The 18,864-nt window shown below is 36.1% G+C and overlaps 1 protein-coding gene across 2 annotated transcripts in view; it reads right to left on the bottom strand.

The window, feature by feature from the left end:
* The window catches only part of LOC126831062 (neural cell adhesion molecule 1-B), a 40,354-nt gene extending 21,793 nt beyond the window's left edge, over positions 1–18,561 (bottom strand). For both annotated transcript variants that reach the window (XM_050561679.2, XM_056102724.1), the window contains exons 1-3: positions 18,397–18,561; positions 3,281–3,364; positions 2,340–2,540 (exon numbers count right to left, since the gene is read on the bottom strand). In XM_050561679.2, the coding sequence (XP_050417636.1) occupies positions 2,340–2,540; positions 3,281–3,364; positions 18,397–18,469 (358 nt within the window). In that variant the 5' untranslated portion in view covers positions 18,470–18,561. The remainder of the gene's footprint in view (positions 1–2,339; positions 2,541–3,280; positions 3,365–18,396) is intronic.
* Positions 18,562–18,864: the final 303 nt, after the last annotated feature.

Genomic DNA, 18,864 nt, shown 5'->3' with positions numbered 1-18,864 from the left:
GTTCCTGAGAAAATGTATCCCCCCCCTCCCCCGACTTGAAATACATGGTCTCTATCGTCATTTTAGCGTATATACATACACATTGATCTTTTTAAACAGAGAAATCCAACATCCTGTTTGACGTCAATTTTTATTATGAATTAATACGATAACATTGTGATTCAATTTTATTGATGCAAAGCATTAATTGTGATATCACATAATATGTCTATCACGCGCTTTGAGTGCCCATCCTGACGATAAAGGATAAAGCACAATTATGACACTTTTCTCATAAAAAAGGTTGTTTTACAAACAATTTTATGTAGTTGAGCAGGGGGGGGGGGGGGGGGGGAACCCCCAAACCCCCCCTCTGGATCCGCGCCTGAAATTCTACTACATTCTGATTCAATTTATTTCAAATATTGTTATATATCTAACTAAATCTTTAGATTTAATTTTTGTTGAGTCTATTAAAATATGTTATGCGACCATGAAATGAAATATTAACCAGAAAATTCCTTTTAAAAAATCTAAAATATATTAAGATATCATCTCTCACACCAAAACTCCTATAAACACTTTGTGAATTCACAGCTGTAGAAATGTTTTACTTAATGTAAGGAACAGATTGAATGGGAAGTTGGGTGAATAAATGTTTACATGAAAACACAAACAGAAAGTTCTATGTATGCCAACTTGCCGTGCTGTGAAGTAAATCTGTAATCACTAAAAACCTGGGTTATTGAGTGACGTGGATGTGTACACGATGCAATCTGCACAGACTTCAAAGATCTGCTAAATATTTTATATCTATTGGCTGAGTTTTAGGCAATATGTATACACACTAGTACTTCTATTTTCAAACAATGATATTTATCTATTCCAGATGCTATAACAAAGCCAATGTTAAGACAAAAGTTACCATATCATATCTTCACAATAGATCTATTTTTTGCCCGGGAGCCACGGTGGCTAAGTGGGTAAGATGTTGGCTCGCTAGCCTGGAGGTTGGGTGTTCTATTCCTGCTTTGGCCGAGAAAGTTCATCCTGATTTTCTGATGTGGTTTCCCCTTATCAGTGGTGCAGGACAGAGGGCCTGACAAGGACAGCTGTCTAGTCATTTGGATGGGATAAAAAACGAGGTCCTGTATATATATTGGCGTGCAAGTAAAAGATCCCATGGCAGTTGGAATTCGATATAAGAGTAGGCCATAGTGCAGCTGCCCGGGTAAAATTTTCCTCATAGCAGACTGTATGGTGTATGCCCGTCTTCATTAGCCCAATCACTACAGAACAGTAGGACGTTAAACCCCATTTCATTTACGTTTTGCCATTATTAATGTAATTCTATACCTACTGAATCATATTTTAAACATGCATCATATATCATTATTTTACTAATTAATTGATGGAATCAATGGTGTTTATGAATATATAATTAATTGATGGAATCAATGGTGTTTATGAATATATAATTAATTCGCTCTAGTTCTGTTCTCATAAAAAGTTTCCTGAATCGATTTTATTCACACATTTTGGGGTGTTTCCAAGTTTCGAATTTATCCAAACAAACGTTATCCAGTGCACAGTATTCCATCAGCCATACCTTGATTATATCCTCACCTGGCAAAATATATACCATTCTCTCAAATCACAATTTATCCATATATAAAATGTAAACTTTATCAAAATGTTAAAGATCAGACTTTACCAAATCTTAAAAATCAGACTTTAATCAATTCTCCATGACCACATTTTATTCAAATTTATCCAATCACACACAATCCATATTTCACCAGGAATACCTTCTCAACATCCCTTCCATCACATTTTATTCATATTTTCTCAGTCACATTTTATCCTATCAATCTACCTCTTCCTAATCAAACTTTTAACTTATCAATTATACTTTATATCTAAATCTTTACAATAACACATGTTTCTAGTGCATGCACATTGTATTATTAGGTCTGTCATTGAGTCAACTGGCATGGTTTCGATTCTCTGGTTGTACGTCACAAGGAGTAGGGTCATCTGTCCAACCTCATGGGGTTTCACATTCAATCGACACAAACTAGGTCATTTTGGGACTAACATATGGTTCAATCTTATTTCAGTAATTCACTTGCACCTAAGGGTCTTTAGCAGTGGGAGGAAACTGGAGGAACCGGAGGAAACCCGCAAGGTTGGACAGGCGACCCTACTTCTTGTCACGTTAAACCCCATTTCTCTCTCTCTCTCCCTCCCTCTCTCTCTCTCTCTCTCTCTCTCTCTCTCTCTCTCTCTCTCTCTCTCTCTCTCTCTCTCTCTATTGACCTTGAAGAAATAAAATTAATTATGGTCTAAGTTTTTCTTACCTGTAACCATAAGGTAATTAAACTGTACTTTAGGAGGTGATACACTGATTTGACACTGATATTTTCCTTCATCTTCATCTTGTAAGTTAATAATCTGTAAATTATATCGTCCAATGATTGAAAACCTTGCGTTACTTGTCATTATAAGATGATTTAACGATAATACTGTTGTATCTTTTAACCAAAACACATTGTATGCACCTAGATAAAATAAAAATATATTTCATTATTAAACACAGTCCAGAAATGAAATGGGGTTTAATGTCCTACTGTTCTGCTCTGGCTGGGCTAATGAAGACGGGCATACGCCATACAGCGTGCTAAGATCATTGCATCCACCAAGGACATCATACACAGTTGATCACACAATTATGACTCGAGGGAAATTTTGTCTGGGCAACGGCACTATGGCCTACTCTTATATCAAATTCCAATTGCCAAGAGATCTTTTCTGTGCACACCAATTTATACACAGGACCTTGGTTTTTCATCCCATCAGAATGACTAGACACTTGTCCTTGTCAGGGAAAACACGCTGGAAAATCCAGGGATCAAACATGCAACCTCCAGGCTAGCGAGGCAGCGTCTTGCCCACTTAGCCACCATGACTCCCCAGAAAGTCGAGAGATATGTAGAATTTTAGCATCTACTCAACATAATGCATTATTTCACAGGTAAATTGTGCTGCAGAGGTTTTTGCAAATGGCAGGACTATGCATATTGTGGATAGAAGGCAAATTAACCAGAAAATAATTTAATCCCTAATTTATTCAGAAATCCTTGCTCATGGGGTATTTCTACATATTGGATTCTAGATTGCAACCCTAGCAACCAGAAAGTTGATCATTGCTTCCTTAAGTTAAGGGGAAACAGTTTGAGAATCTCACTATATGAAAACATACCGATAAATTTTACTAACATCAAAATGTAAATTAACTCACCTAAATTCCTAACTCGACAGTTCATTGTGACATTGTGACCTCTCATAACTCTTAAATCCTGGGATTCGGATTCAAATTCTTGGGCTGAAAAACATATATAAAAACATTAAAATATCTATCTTATCTATCTATATCATTAAATAATCTATCCCCAAAAAGAAAGGGAAATCTTATCTATATCATCAAACCCAAATCATTCAATATTCTTTATCAAAGATAGTTTGCCAGGCAATGAAAGATATATGAGCACAACAGCTCAGTGAGGAGATATTTGTTTAAACACTGAAGGCTTAGTCTAATTACAACACCTGGTGGCTATAACACTATTATTAAGTACAGGATGACTACACAAAACACAAATCTTCAAGATAAACCTGTGTACAAGACAGAATATAGACATTGCAAACAATAAACAACAAATCAAGAGAATGGATCCGTGGGGGGGGGGGGGCAGCTGTAAGCATTGACTGAGTCCTGGGACTGTAATGGTACAGGCCTCCCTCTCTCTCTCTCTCTCTCTAATTTGATAATAGTGACAACATTCTTGAATAAATAGTAACATAATTAAAGTCTGAGATATAAAAGGAATATATCTTTAAGTTGGTGCTGGTATACCCTCTGACAATATTAAAACAGATAATGGTATAAATGAGACCTATGTTTGACCAGATGATCTATATTTAAAGGTGGTCTGTTTATACTATAAATACACATGGTGCTAACTATCTGCCCTGAAGACAACCACTTGTAAAATATACACTAATTAACTTGCCAACAGACAAAATTTGTATAATTGTGATAGCCTATCCCACCCTTCTCATGTTCTCTTGTAACTTCTGTACATATCTGACATTTTTGTTCTTTTGTCACTGAAAAATATTGATGGCCTCTGCCACTAGCTTATCTACTATAGCCCAGTACCATCAGTTTCTGAAATCAAGGACTAAACAATCATCCCATTTCACTAACATTTCATATACCAACTGATGGTCGAGGCTAGGCCTAAAATTCAAACGCTAATATCTTGGTTCAGAGTGCAGCAATTTGAAATTTTCAGCATATTCTATTTACGTTATCTAGCCTAAAATTTGGTTTAGTGGAGCACTTGGACTGAAATTTTCAGCATATTCCCTTTACATTATTTAGTTTTTAGCTATTATAGTGAGAACTGTCAGCTCTTTATCTAATCTTCCATAATACCTCTTTAAATAAAATTCATTGCTCTATTAGTAACCTGTGTCATGTACAAGGCATGTACTTTTTGTAACACCTGATACCTAGTGTGTTTTCTGATCTAAAACAATTTTATTTTACTTTTATATTTCATTCGCCATACATCTGACAAACAAGTTTAAATTAAAAGAAATAATGTGTTCATCTTGACCCATCACAGATTCAAAAGGAGAAATTGTTTGTTTGAAATGTCAATGAAAGACAAAATAAAGTAATATTTATAAATGTGTCACTGTAAACCTACATGACAGATTGACATGTTGTTTTATATGTAAATAAAAACATAGAGACTTGACTCAAAACAACTGATTCAACAATTCAACTATTTATACAACAAATTTAAAACACATCACCAGTTTAAGCTTAAACAGTCAGACAAACTTTAAACATGCTGGGTTTTTCTCCTCTGTAAATCTCCTATATTTCCTATTATAATTATTTAAAAATTAAAAGTAAAAGGTTGTGCATCCTACTACAAATAATTATGTTTCAATAGTGTTTCTTATTTCTACACCTTGATGCCACCTGGTGTTGCTTAGAGGTTGATTTCCTGATAGACCGACACTTGGACCAAGGATGTTTCGTCCATTGGTTTTTGTCCTATTAGCACCAACCAATGGCCAAAACATTATACAAACCACTTCCCTGAGCAAGTGATGACCCCAACATGCCTGTCGTTAGGTAAGTGCAAAGAGATTTGCTAGGTGGGGAAAGTTTGCTCAAAGGAGCTTAAATCTGTATTCTTGAGAGAGAGAGAGAGAGAGAGTGAGAGAGAGAGAGAGAGAGAGAGAGTGAGAGAGAGAGAGAGAGAGAGAGGGGACACACAAACTAGGTCAATTGGGACGAACATATGGTGCAATTTTGCTTCAATAATTCGCAGCGGGAGGAGACCAGAGGACCCAGAGAAAACCCATGAGGTTGGACAGGCGACCCTACTCCTTGTCAAGTACAACAAGGGAATCGAAACCACGCCAGTTGACTCAATGACAGACCTTATGATACAACACGCATGTGCTAACCATTCGGCCATCCACAACTCCCCCCCAACCCCCTATTCTTTGGAACCTAAAATGGACGAATTTGGGTCAATAATCTACTATGACTGTACATAAAACTGTCTGTAGATAATATTGAGTTAGAGATTCACACCCTTTAATGTCCTGTCATGTATCTTGATATAGGGTGGTCGGTATACGCTCTACACTTTTACTTGTTCTAAACTTCCTTAAAATCTCAGTAATTTTACATGTGTGTACTTAAAAACGATCATTCCCTATTTTAGATTTCACATTAGAGGGACCGGTTTTTAAGCATGCAGTATGATACAAGCTAGATGTAAAATAGGGGCCTATAGTTAAATTGATATTAAAGGGAATTTTCCAATCTGATTAAAATACAGATCTATATTTCGTATCGTTTTTCATTTTTTTGTGCTTTCGATGGCCTCTTCTACATGAAGATCCGACTGGTTGTAGTAGGAGGTCACGTCAAGGGTTATACGAGCGGCTTATGACCCTATGACGTCAGACATTTGATTAACCAATCAGCGTTTATGTTCTTTAGTGGGTTACCCACAGTTCTGTGCACCTCATGCCACAAAATCGCCATAACGGACCGTTTCATTTGCTAATCCCTCACATCATCCAGAACGTGGGTTATATAACAACTCATCCAGATCCTAATGTAGCAAAGACATGTAAAACGAAATTTTAAACTATAAAAAAAACGAAACCAAACAGGATTTGTGTTTTAATGAGGTTGGGTATTTTCACTCAGAAAACAGTCACGTAATTCAGTACACCAACACAGCAATATATTTGTTGAATAAGTCAGTTACTGAGCATGTCTGACAGGGAAAAAAGTGATAGCGGAAAGTGGTACTATCATGATCAAATCTACCACTACAAAACACCTCGTTTCTTTCCAGACAAACTGTAATCTGTAACCTTCCTTGAATTTATTCATAAACTTTGATCTTCAGACATTCTAAGTATTTTCTATTCATATGATTGGTTTTATCTGTTCTATAAATAAATATAACAGTATCATATCACATAATACATGCGATGGCTGTTTTTATAATCCAGTGATTAGTGAATTGATGACTTGACTTATGCTAATGTTTGTACATATTCTGTCTGACCTAGAGACTTAATCTTGGCTATCATCTGAATATTGACAATGTAAGATATTATTGGACCATCATGTGTGGCAAAAACTTGGTCTATACGAACATGAAATGGGGTTTAACGTCCTACTGTTCTGTTCCCACTGGGCTAATGAAGACACGCATATGCCATACAGTGTGCTATGAGGGAAATTTTCTCCAGGCAGAGGCGGGGATCACGTGGCTAAGTGGGTAAGGCGCTGGCTCGCTAGCCTGGAGGTCGGGTGTTCGATCCCTGCATTGGCCGAGAAAGTTCATCTCGATTTTCCGGCGTGGTTTCCCCTTGTCAGTGATGCAGAACGGAGGGCCTGGAAAGGACAGCTGCCTAGTCGTTCAGATGGGACGAAAAACCGAGGTCCCGTGTACACATTGGCGTGCACGTAAAAGATCCCTTGGCAGTTGGAATTCGATATAAGAGTAGGCCGTAGCGCCGCTGCCCGGGCAAAATTTCCCTCATAGCACACTGTATGGCGTATGCCCGTCTTCAATTAGCCCAGGTTAGGTGCAGAAGAGTAGGACGTTAAACCCCATTTCATTTCCAGGCAGAGGCACTATCGAATTCCAACTGCCAAGGGATCTTTTACGTGCGTGAAAAGGGGAAACCACGTTGAGAAAATCCCAATGAACTTTCACATCCAATGCAGGTATCAAACACGCGACCTCCAGACTGAGCCAGCATCTTACCCACTGAGCCACCGTGGCTCCCTATATGAACCTAATATCTCAAAGTGTCATAGAAGGGTGGGTGGGGTATAGGATAGGTTGCCATTGGACCATGAACAGAATCTTGGAGCCATGTTTTGATCCATGGCACCTAATCGACATCTACAATAGAGAATCTATTTTCTTCAGGGACTATGCACCAGAATCTATTTTCTCCATGGTCTATGCACCCAACCCTAGACAGAATTTGTTTTCAAAAATAACTTTCTTGAAAAGGCTGAATCCAACCTTGTGGATTTTCTCTGGGTCCTCCGGTTTCCTCCAACGGCTAAAGACCTCTACGCACAAGCGAATTATTGAAATAAATTTGAACCATATGTTAGTCTCAAAATGACCTAGTTTATTTCAAGTCAACGTTAAACCCCATTTCTCCCTCTCCCTTTCAAGTTTTCATTGGACTATCTGAGACAAGTATTAGTGGTGTTCGTACCATAATGTTTTAAGAAATCTGCTGAATAAAGAAGTGAGGCTAAGAAAAGGGTTTGGTTATAAATATAGTACATCAAGTAAATAAAGGTGATTACTATAAAAGCAACAAGTAGGCGCCATTAGTGACCTATCTAGCACCATGTAAGTTCTTACAATATTTTCTAGTTATTGATATAAGGGAGGGGTTAGTGTATTGATATAAGGGAGGGGTTAGTGTATTAAATAATAGTACATATTGCCGGCAGGTCATATCAACTCAAAAAAACTTCATGCAAAATAACATAAAGATAGGTTGGCAGTCAACAAAACATGATCATTCACAAGACACTAAAACTGACCAAGAGTAACAACCAGTGATGGGATTCGGCCATATGTTTCGGGACATGACCGACGCTATTTTTCAAACGTCCTAAAATGTCCAATCAGGAATTTTCTCAATCGGACATCAAGACATTGTGAACAATATTCAAAATTCCAAAATTAATATAGTGTACTGAGTGCATATCTACCAATCAACCCGAAAAAAGTGTCGACTTATACCCCCAAAAATACAGTAATTTGGGAGGAATATTAATGGTGTGAATTTGATAAAAATTATGGGTTGACAGTAGTCGGCACGCTTTCATTCTATCATATTACGACAACATTTAATTTTGTAGGAATATTACTGACATAAATATGAATACCGCACGGGAATTAAATATGAAAAAAAAAACAGAGGTGCACCTATTTTTTATTACGTACGAATTTGAATATTTTGTTAACACATGATTTTTGTGTGTGGTCTGAAACTGCCTGCTTAAATAACGATAAGAGTTATGCTCCTTTATTTTCGGTCAAAATGTCTGACATGAAAAATTTTGAAATTCCAACACCAGTAACAAAGAACACATGTAATCAGAAGTAATTGAAATTTGATTTGCTTCTAGTTCGATGTGGATAAAAAGATAATCAAGATCGGATTAAACTTGCATGGGGACCCTGACTGAAAATGTCACTGGGGTCCTTGCCAAAACACTCAAAAGGGGGCATATTCAAATTTAATGCAAACGAACAAATAAAATGCTGTTCCTTTAAAAGTACATATAGCCATCATCACTGATTTCATTACTCATCGCCACGGATATCAGGCTACAAATCTATGTATTAAACTTTATATGTAAGAAAATATAGAAATGTGTTAGCCCCTGAAGCAGTTATGGGTTGAACACCTCAAATGTCAAAAGTACAAGGTTAAATATTCAAGATGATAATATTTCCAAACAATATGAATGCCTGTCTTAAACATACATTATACAACAAGAGCTTAATCTGCCTATTGCAGGTCTTTCTTTAGGCCTGAAATGTTATATAAACTATTAATTTGACATTTATTAACAAAACAAGACCACAATCAACTCTCTGATGGCATCGGATATTCAAGATTTTAACTAGATTAGAATGCTTCACCATTTAAAAATTTAATTTAAAAATGGGAAAGCGAGGCTAAGTCTCAAATATACCAGTGAGCTGGTTACCACAATGCACACATCTTGTCAAAACTACAAACAGTGATAACTTGGCTCAGAATGAAGTAATTTGAATGAAATTTTCAATGTATTTTCATTTTACATGATCTATTTTTGAGCTGTTATAGCAAGAATGGTCAGTTCTTTATCTAAATCTTACATATTGTATCTGTAATTGTGCATTCTCAAAACCTATGTTATTTATATTACTGAGAAATATTTTCCAAAAAACAAAGATAACTTTTATAGCAGGAGTGTTAAACTCATTTCAATTCAGGTGCCATATGAACTAAAATTTTACATCAAGTTGGCCGTAGATATACAAAAATTCTAAAAGACAAACATCCTTGAAATTTACCGAATTCTAGAATTGCCAAGATATAATATTGAACACAGCCTTCTGTTGTATTACATACAGAGAGAGGGAGAGAGAGAGAAATAGGGTTTAATGTCCACTCAACACAAACTAGGTCATTTCGGGATTAACATATGGTTTTTATTTTTACGTGACAAGGAGTAGGGTTGCCTGTCCAACCTCGTGGGTTTTCTCTGGGTCCTCCGGTTTCCTCCCACTGATAAAGACCCCTACGCGCAAGCGAATTATTGAAATAAAAAAATTAAACCATATGTTAGTTCCGAAATGACCTAGTTTGTGTCGAGTGGACGTTAAACCCCATTTCTCTCTCTCCCGTTTCATTGGCTAATCCCTCACATCATCCAGAACACGTCAATGATAACAACTCTTCCAGATCCTAGTGTAGTAAAGACAAGTTAAACGAAATTTTGAACAATAAAAAACGTAACGAAATAGGATCTGTGATTTAATCAGATTGTTTCCACCACTAGTTTCTAATAATTATCGACAGGTCAGTTTGTGTAAATTTGTTCCACTGGGCCACATTTAAACCCTTGGTGGGCCAGATGGGGCCGAATGTTTGACACCCCTGCTTAATAGGTTGTGAGTATTATTATGGGTGTATATATATATAGGTACTGTATAGTTATACAAATATGTATTAGTCATAATATCAGTTATTCAACTTATTCCACCCCTTATAGTAAAACCATATGTTTTTATAACTCACAGTAGTTATAGTAACGGTATTCAAAATATTTATTATAATCATTTACTTTACTAAATATATTTTATATCAAATGGAATACATAAAATTCTTTTCATATAAGAAATTGATGAGAGTTTATTTATTATGCAGATCTGATGCACTGATTTTTCATATAATTATTAGATTTTTCGTTGGATAAAATCTTAAATTACCGGTGCATAATGCTGCATTTTGATGTCCAACCTCGTGGGTTTTCTCCGGGTCCTCCGGTTTCCTCCCACTGCTAAAGACCCCTACGCGCAAGCGAATTATTGAAATAAAATTAAACCATATGTTAGTCCCGAAATGACCTAGTTTGTGTCGAGTGGACGTTAAACCCCATTTCTCTCTCTGCATTTTGATATTATTTAAAGTAGCTAAGTCTCTAACTCAATATCTTCCAAAGTCTAAAATGTTCACTTTAAGTGCAAAATGTTCTCTTTGCTACTATTACAGTGGACTTTGCAAGAAATTATACCGTGAAAAAGTCTGAATTAATAAACCCAAATGAATAACACTATCAAAAATTCCATTAAGGAATCTGTCCTGCTGAAAATCCCACCAAATATTATACTGTCCTGTATCTGTTCACAAGATCTCGAAAAATTTTAAATTTCAATAATCTTTTTCCTGTAACAAAAATTGCCTAGTTTTAATTTGGGGGGTCCAGTGCCTATAATGGTTGGAAGTGGTAGTTACAAATATTCTTGGGAAGGCCATTCAAACTGATCCAATACAACCCCTTATGGGCTTCATCATGTCAATCAGCACTCGCGAATTGTCACTACAGCACTATACAGATCTTAAATTTCTGTCCCCTCCACCCTAAAAAAAAACCATGGAAACCTCCCTGTCAAATGTAAAATTCCTCCCCCCCCCCCCCCCACACCTTCCCAACTTCAAAAAAACCCATCAAAATTAAAATGATCATTTAGACGGTTCATCACTCAGGCATATGTTGCTGATACAACTTATTTAGAAATATATTTTATTTCTTCAAACAGGGTTTTACTTTTAACATTCATCTGACTTTCACAATATAGACAGTGTGTTTTTATGTAAATATATTTTCTATCTACATGTGTCTGGGTAAACAATAACAAATATGTCTAACTTTTGTTCTTTACATTAAACTCTAACGATTCTTAAAGAGAAAAACATGATTTACTGAAGGGAGAGAGAGAGAGAGAGAGAGAGAGAGAGAGAGAGAGATGGGGTTTAACGTCCACTCAACACAAACTAGATCATTTTAGGACTAACATATGGTTTAATTTTATTTACATAATTCGCTTGCGCGTAGGGGTCTTTAGCAGTGGGAGGAAACCGGAGGACCTGGAGAAAACCCACGAGGTTGGACAGGCTTTATGATACAGCGCGCGCATGCTAACAATTCAGCCATTCAAACTTATACTTGATCGTACCAGTCACAGAATAAAGCTTATTATTTTAGTTAAAGGGTCATTATGGCAGATTAGATAAAGAGTTGACAGTTCTCGATATAAAAGTTAAAAAATAGATAATGTAAAGAGAATATGCTGAAAATTTCAGTCAAATTGCTCCACTCTGAACCGAGATATAAGCGACTGAATTTTAGGCCTAGCCTCGATGATCATTGCTAAAGTCGGTACAATAAAAAAACCAAAGGCCTGATTATCCATTTTTACGTTAAATCATCCATCACAAAATGTATTCAAATCCAGTAAATATCGCATGGAAAACATACAAGTTTCAATTTCAATTTGTTTGTATTAGGACAATGGCCATTAACAATTTTAGCTTTTGTCGTTAATATTATTTTCAGGATACTTCAACAATTTAATTATGAACAAGAGTAGCATATTCATGCACGAAATATATATAGGCAGAAACATAAAACTGTTGAACCAATCCCCCAATAGTTCAACATCTTAATACTCAATCCATTAATTATTCAACCCCAAACATAGGACAGTAAAAAATGTCATAAGTCCCTGTCAACAAATTATCATTTACCATCAACTTATTTAAGGCCAGATTTTTGGCCTATTAAAACTGAAAACAGGTATCAATGACAATTTGACAAGAGTCACTCATTTAACACAAATGTGGCAGAACAATAATATCAAATAATAAGTCTGAATATGTACTCTTAATATTCCTATCTTTTACAGAAATATTCCAAATAAACAAGCCTGGTGCTTGATGTAACATCTGGTAAAACACTGGTTCCATTTAATCCTGTATTTTACAGGAATTGTACGAGAATTCTAGTAGCAATATTAACCTTTATTTATATCTGACTAGAGCTGATAACATTTGATCCTGGTGTATCTTAAAGGCTAACCATGTTGTAAAGAGTTAAAGATATAGGCAGAGCAGAGTAAAGGCTAACCATGTTGTAACAAGTTAAAGATATAGGCAGAGTAGAGTGAGTGTGTGTGTAAATACTATTTTAACTTCTGTTAAAACATCAGGTGTAGGTAATCCTATTGTCAAAGCCCCGATCATCTGATCACCCCCACCAACCCATTAGAAGTCTGACAAGAACAGCTGTCTAGTCGTTCGGATGGTATGAAAATCTGAGGTCCTGTATATACATTAGTGTAGATGTAAGATTCCTTGGCAGTTGGAATTCGATATGAGAGAATAGGCCATAGTGCCGCTGCCTGGGTAAAATTTCCCTCATAGCACACTGTATGGCGTATGCCCATCTTCATTAGCCCAGTCGGTGCAGAACAGTAGGACGTTAAACCCCATTTCATTTCTGTATCTCCTATTAGATGGGTTTATTTTACCAAGGTTAAACTAGAATTGAATGATGCTGTTGGTATAAGAGAGTTAATCACCAGGAAACCTGTGGTATACGTTATATATCCTTGGTTTTATTAGTTGTGTAACTGGTAATATCATTATTTCTAATAGTATAGTTACGGTTATACTCTATACACTCTATGGCGCCATCAGGAATATATCTACCTTGATTCCATCCAAGAGAAATATTATTTAATTATCTATAAATCAATGGGGTTACCGATTCCAACCAAGCAGTTGATAATTATTGTAAATCACATGATCCACAGGAACAGACAACTATAAATAATAGCTCATTGTCATTGTTGCATGTTATAAAACAGAGTAGGAGAAAGGGGGTTTAACATCCACTCAACACTAGCAGGGTCATCTCGGGAATTACGAATGGTATATTTTTTATGTTGATAATTTGATTAAATTAGAAGTGGGAGGAATCAGGTGATCTCAGGGGAAATGTCATATGGTTATAAACCCTATACCTTGTCATGAAACAATTTTATCAAATGAAATGAAATGAAATAAAATGGGGTACCACGTCCTACTGTTCTGCTTTGACTGGGCTAATGAAGATGGGCATACGCCATACAGTGTGCTATGAGGGAAATTTTGTCTGGACAGCGGCACTACGGCTTACTCTTATATCGAATTCCAACTACCAATGGATATTTTACGTGCAAGTCAATGTACACACGGGACCTAAGTTTTTTGTCCCGTTCGAATGACTAGACATCTGTCCTTGCCAGGCCCTATGAGATACAGATATAAAATCTACTAATAAATGAATATAATACAACCATGCACAAATACAATCCAGTATTCAAATACAGGGCCGGTGGAAGCAATTCTTGATTGGGGGGGCTTCCATCCTAGGTCCTTATAGGCAAGGGTCCAGGCGCCGCAATAACCTGCGGCCAAATTATTGGGGTGGCTAAAGCCCCCCCCCTAGCCCCCCCCCCACTCCGCCGGCCCTGAAATGATTATGAAAATAAATATTTTATGATTAGCAAAGATCAAGAATTTATAATAACATAACCGGTAGTTTTGTGGAGAACTCCTATTATTGATAGCAAGAAGATTCAGTCCTTGAATACCAAAACTACAAATATGATCAAATCTGAGAAATTTCTAATCAGCAAAAAACACAACTAATATATCATGTTGATGAATGTTCAAAGTTTCATTAAGATATCTTGAACAGTTTAATATGTGATATGCTCCAATATGACACAGGGATGGAAGAAGTATATTTTAATATCCCAGTGTAGAATAATAACTTTGTTTTTTCTAATAACAGAGAGAGAGAGAGAAATGGGGTTTAACGTCCACTCAACAAAAACTAGGTCATTTTGGGACTGACATGGTTCAATTCTATTTCAATAATTCTCTTGAACGTAGGGGTCTTTAGCAGTGAGAGGAAACCGGAAGAAACCCACGAGGTTGGACAGATGACCCTACTCCTTGTCATATACAACCGGGGAATCGAAACCACGCCACTTGACTCAATGATAGACCTTATGATACAATGCATAAGCGCTAACAATTCAGCCATCCAACCCCCCACCCCCACCCCTGGGAAGGAGGAAGCCGTTTTCAATATCCCAGTGTAGGATAATAACTTTGTTTTTTTCTAATAATAAGATAAGAGTGTAAGACTAATAAGCTGACACAGTTTCTACTAGATGAGTTGTTATTTTATGATGTTTAGCGATAAGACTATCAGTATATGTACTTATTGAACTTATTCTACCTTTACAAGTTGATCAACATAAACAGCTGATCAAATACAAACATTTCAATTTATTTTACTTGAAGAGAAAATAAAGACAAAGGTCTGTTCTTCAGGTTGACCCTTGCTAGGCAAGGAACCATGGGCATAGAATCACGTCCATTATACTAGTGCCAGGTGTCATGCTTCTCGCAGGGTATACTGTTCTTAGAGTTCACGCAATCATTTCTCATTCACTTGTAAAGTAAATACAGCTAAAACCTCCACTAACACAAACTAGGTCACTTCAGGACTAACATATGGTTCAATTTTATTTCAATAAATGGCTTGCACATAGGGGTCTTCAGCAGTGGGAGAAAACCAGAGGACCCTGAGAAAACATGTGGGGGTGGGGGGGAGCCCTAATTTTAATCATAATTTCTGTCCATTTCATTAGATTTTGTTAAATTGAATGCATAACAATGGAAGAAAAAAGCCATGAAATGATTTAGCACTTCACAGTTGGGGAGGTTGCCCCCCTCCCCCCCTAAACCCCAGACAAACCCTATGATGTGGCCACCCAACCACACAAGTTAGTATCCCCTGTAATGTATGTACACATATTTCTGCTAATAAAAACAAAATAAAATTCTAAATATAAATCAGCATCTGTAACATATGGAAATAATCATATAAAAGTTTTACAAATAAACATTTGGCTTTTTATTTGTTATTTAATACAACCATATTTTCCTATAAACATCCAACTTTCCTCACTGAAACCAAAAAGGAAGTTGAAAGTTCAGTTAAACATCTGCATTTTATATATGTATATATGATTCCAATTCCTACTAATTTTATATACGCTTTTCTTAATCCTAGGTATTTCAATAGATTTCTTTGTTTAAAGGCTCAATACCACTCTTGTTGTAACTGAATAATATGTCCCAATCTTTATTCTGGTCAACAAATTGTACTATTTTACAATATTCCAATTAATTGATGATACAAATTTCATCTTAACACACCTAATTTAAAAAGTTGGAAAAATTCAACTAGATGATTTGAAAAGCCTGACGTAAAGCTTTTCAAATGTGGCTTGGATTTAAAAATATTTTTGAACCCTCTGGACAAGTAAAATAGGATTTAATGGATAATTTACACAACAGGTAAGACACTAACACATCTAGTACTTAGAATAAGGCTATTTTTTATTTTCTGGAGTTGTCAACCCAGCAAGAGTGTTATTGTCCCTTTAATACATTCCTGCCAGTGTTGCTCAATGAGAAATTTTAAGACAAATTAATTCTGAGTCGGAGCGTCTGAAAATGTAATGTGAGTTTAAGTCAAAGCAGTTATTAAAGGGTTTTTGTTTTTTTTACAAAGATTATTAAAGTTGCAATCATCAAAGGTGGATCCAATACGATTTGGAATCCACTTTCGACTTAAAGGTGATTATTAGGTGAATGCCTTGATAGAGTTGGAAGATGAGCATTTTCTGCTTAGGGTAAGCAGAGATAAGCAATTTGATTGGTTGATGCTTTGAGACACAATAACTTGGATTCTAAATGGGTGAGAATGATGAAACTCTTGAGTATAGATTCATTATGTCAATACCTTGACTAAGTTTGATAATCAACATTTTCTGTTCAGGGTAAGCAGAGCAATAAGCAAATTGATTGGTCGAGATTTTGGAGTCGTACACCTTTGATTCTAATTAAGGGATAGTTGGTAAACTTTGGGTATAGTTTCATTGTGTCAATACCTTAACTTTGGAACACAATAAGTTTCCTTCTAATTGAGGTAGCCTCACCGTTGGTTTGTTTGTCTTGTTCAGATCCAAGTACCAAAATAGAGCCCTTTTTGAAATTGTTGTCCCTGTAAAAACATTCCTGGACCAGGGCCACTGATAGGATTATTCTACCAATTGGCCTCCTATTATTTGGTAACTGTGTTTAAGAAGACCTCATTAAGTTCAATAATCAGCCTTTAAGGTGAAATGGAATTAAATAACAAACTTCCTCCTTATGATACAATCACACTAAGTGAATTGTTGTATCTCTCCATTCTACTATTGCCACTGTTCCCTGGGGATTGCCATTAGGATAATTAAATAATTAAAATCAGTCCCCCTTTGACAGTGAACAAGGGTTAGGGTTAGCTTCTTCTATTTAAAAAAGACAATAACTTCTGTTATTTGGAGATAGAACTTTTTTTAAAACATGCTTTAGGGAAGAGGTAAATCTGTCTATTTGCAGGTCTTTCTTTATCCAAACTGCTGCTGTTCAACGCGGTTATATGAAGATTAAACGCAAAAATAGATAATTAAGACTCTGTTAATTATCCTGATAGCGCTAACAATGACAATCAGGCTACAAAAATTTTAAAATAAGGTTTTCTCTACCTAGAGTGAAGCAATTTGATTGAAATTTTCGGCATATTCCCTTTACATCATCTAGATTTAACTATTATAGTGAGAATTGCCAGCTCTTTATCTAATATACCATGATGTATCTTTAATTTTGCAATGCTGAGGAGATTAATTTTGCATGGACAGCACTGTCAAGTGTTCTTTTGTATGCACACCAATGAACCTCAATTTTTCGTCCCATCCAAATTACTTGGCAACAGTTTTTTTTTGTTTTGTTTTGTTGGGGTTTTTTTTGGGAGGGGGGGGGGGGGGTTGTTGTAAGCTGAACAGGTTAGGAAGGTTTGGTGATATTGCTCCAGATATTTTTGCAAATGATCCTGGACATTACTTAGAAGAATGTTTTGTAGATAAGGATTTATTGTAGGTAGGATCCAAAGGATTAATTTACTATAGTCATGAATTCAACTTGTAATATATCCCCTGAAGCACATGTTTCTTCCACATGACTTCTACAGATTCCTTTCATAATGTTACACCAATCGTGACTTTATAACATGTGCCAATGAATCACCTGGATCTACCCTTCCTGATTTTTTCCTCTTTTTTAAAACATTTTGAGCCTTCCTTACCCAATATTTATCCCACTTTAGGCAAACCAAGGAATTTTTCTTCAAATTCACCATTTTGGAATGTATCTAAAAATTTAACATAGGCCTTTCTGTACTCTGAACTATTTTTTAGTACAATAATGTCATTGTATTTGGGAGATATGGAAATTCTTCAGAAATTCCAGTTCATTTGATATCTCACAAGCCACGGTTCATTCCTAGACAACTAGAGTTTCACAAGAAAAAAATTGAAATAAGATTATATTTTGTACTACATATTACACAGAAACAACAGTTGCATTGAGCAACTATGATGCCGTGTCTGAAATCTGATAATATAATGTTAGTTTTCGTGTACATGTTTTCGTTGTGTATCATGCTTGCAAGTATAACCCTTGTTTCAAACGGTTATTTCTCCTGTCACTATGCGTTTGTATCGGAGATAATTCTCTTTCTAAAAAGCCTAAAACAAGACTTACCCAAAGTTGTCACTAAGCAGGAAAAACTGCACAAAATACATAACAAGGTCTTGAGACTGACTGTTAAATCCATTTTAGATGTAAATAATTTGTAGAATTGTCGCCGCTATTCCTTAATTCAATAGTAAAAAGGCAGGCGGCTGACAGACACCCCGCTTCGGCAAGTTACAGAACTTTCAGACAATTGGCAGCGCGCGTGCTTCAGTCACGTGGTGAACCGCGACCTATTATGTTACGTTGCGTTATTATTATACCTTTGGTAACGCCGGGACAGAGTTCTAGGCAATTGGGTTGCTTTTCTTACTATATATACATAAAACTGAGCTTGAAAGGAATTATTGGCCTGTGTATAAAAATTAGTTAAATGTGTTGTCGATTCTCAAAGAATACAGAAAATGTGTCCCCCCTCCGGCCAGAAGAAATAAACATGCGTGTTATTTGATGCACGTGTTTAAACAGATAATGGCG

This window comes from Patella vulgata, chromosome 8, assembly GCF_932274485.2.
Source record: "Patella vulgata chromosome 8, xgPatVulg1.2, whole genome shotgun sequence".
In the NCBI taxonomy this organism is placed as follows: domain Eukaryota; kingdom Metazoa; phylum Mollusca; class Gastropoda; family Patellidae; genus Patella; species Patella vulgata.
The sequence above is the reverse complement of the archived record's forward strand: the minus strand, read 5'-3'. Positions and strand labels throughout refer to the sequence as shown.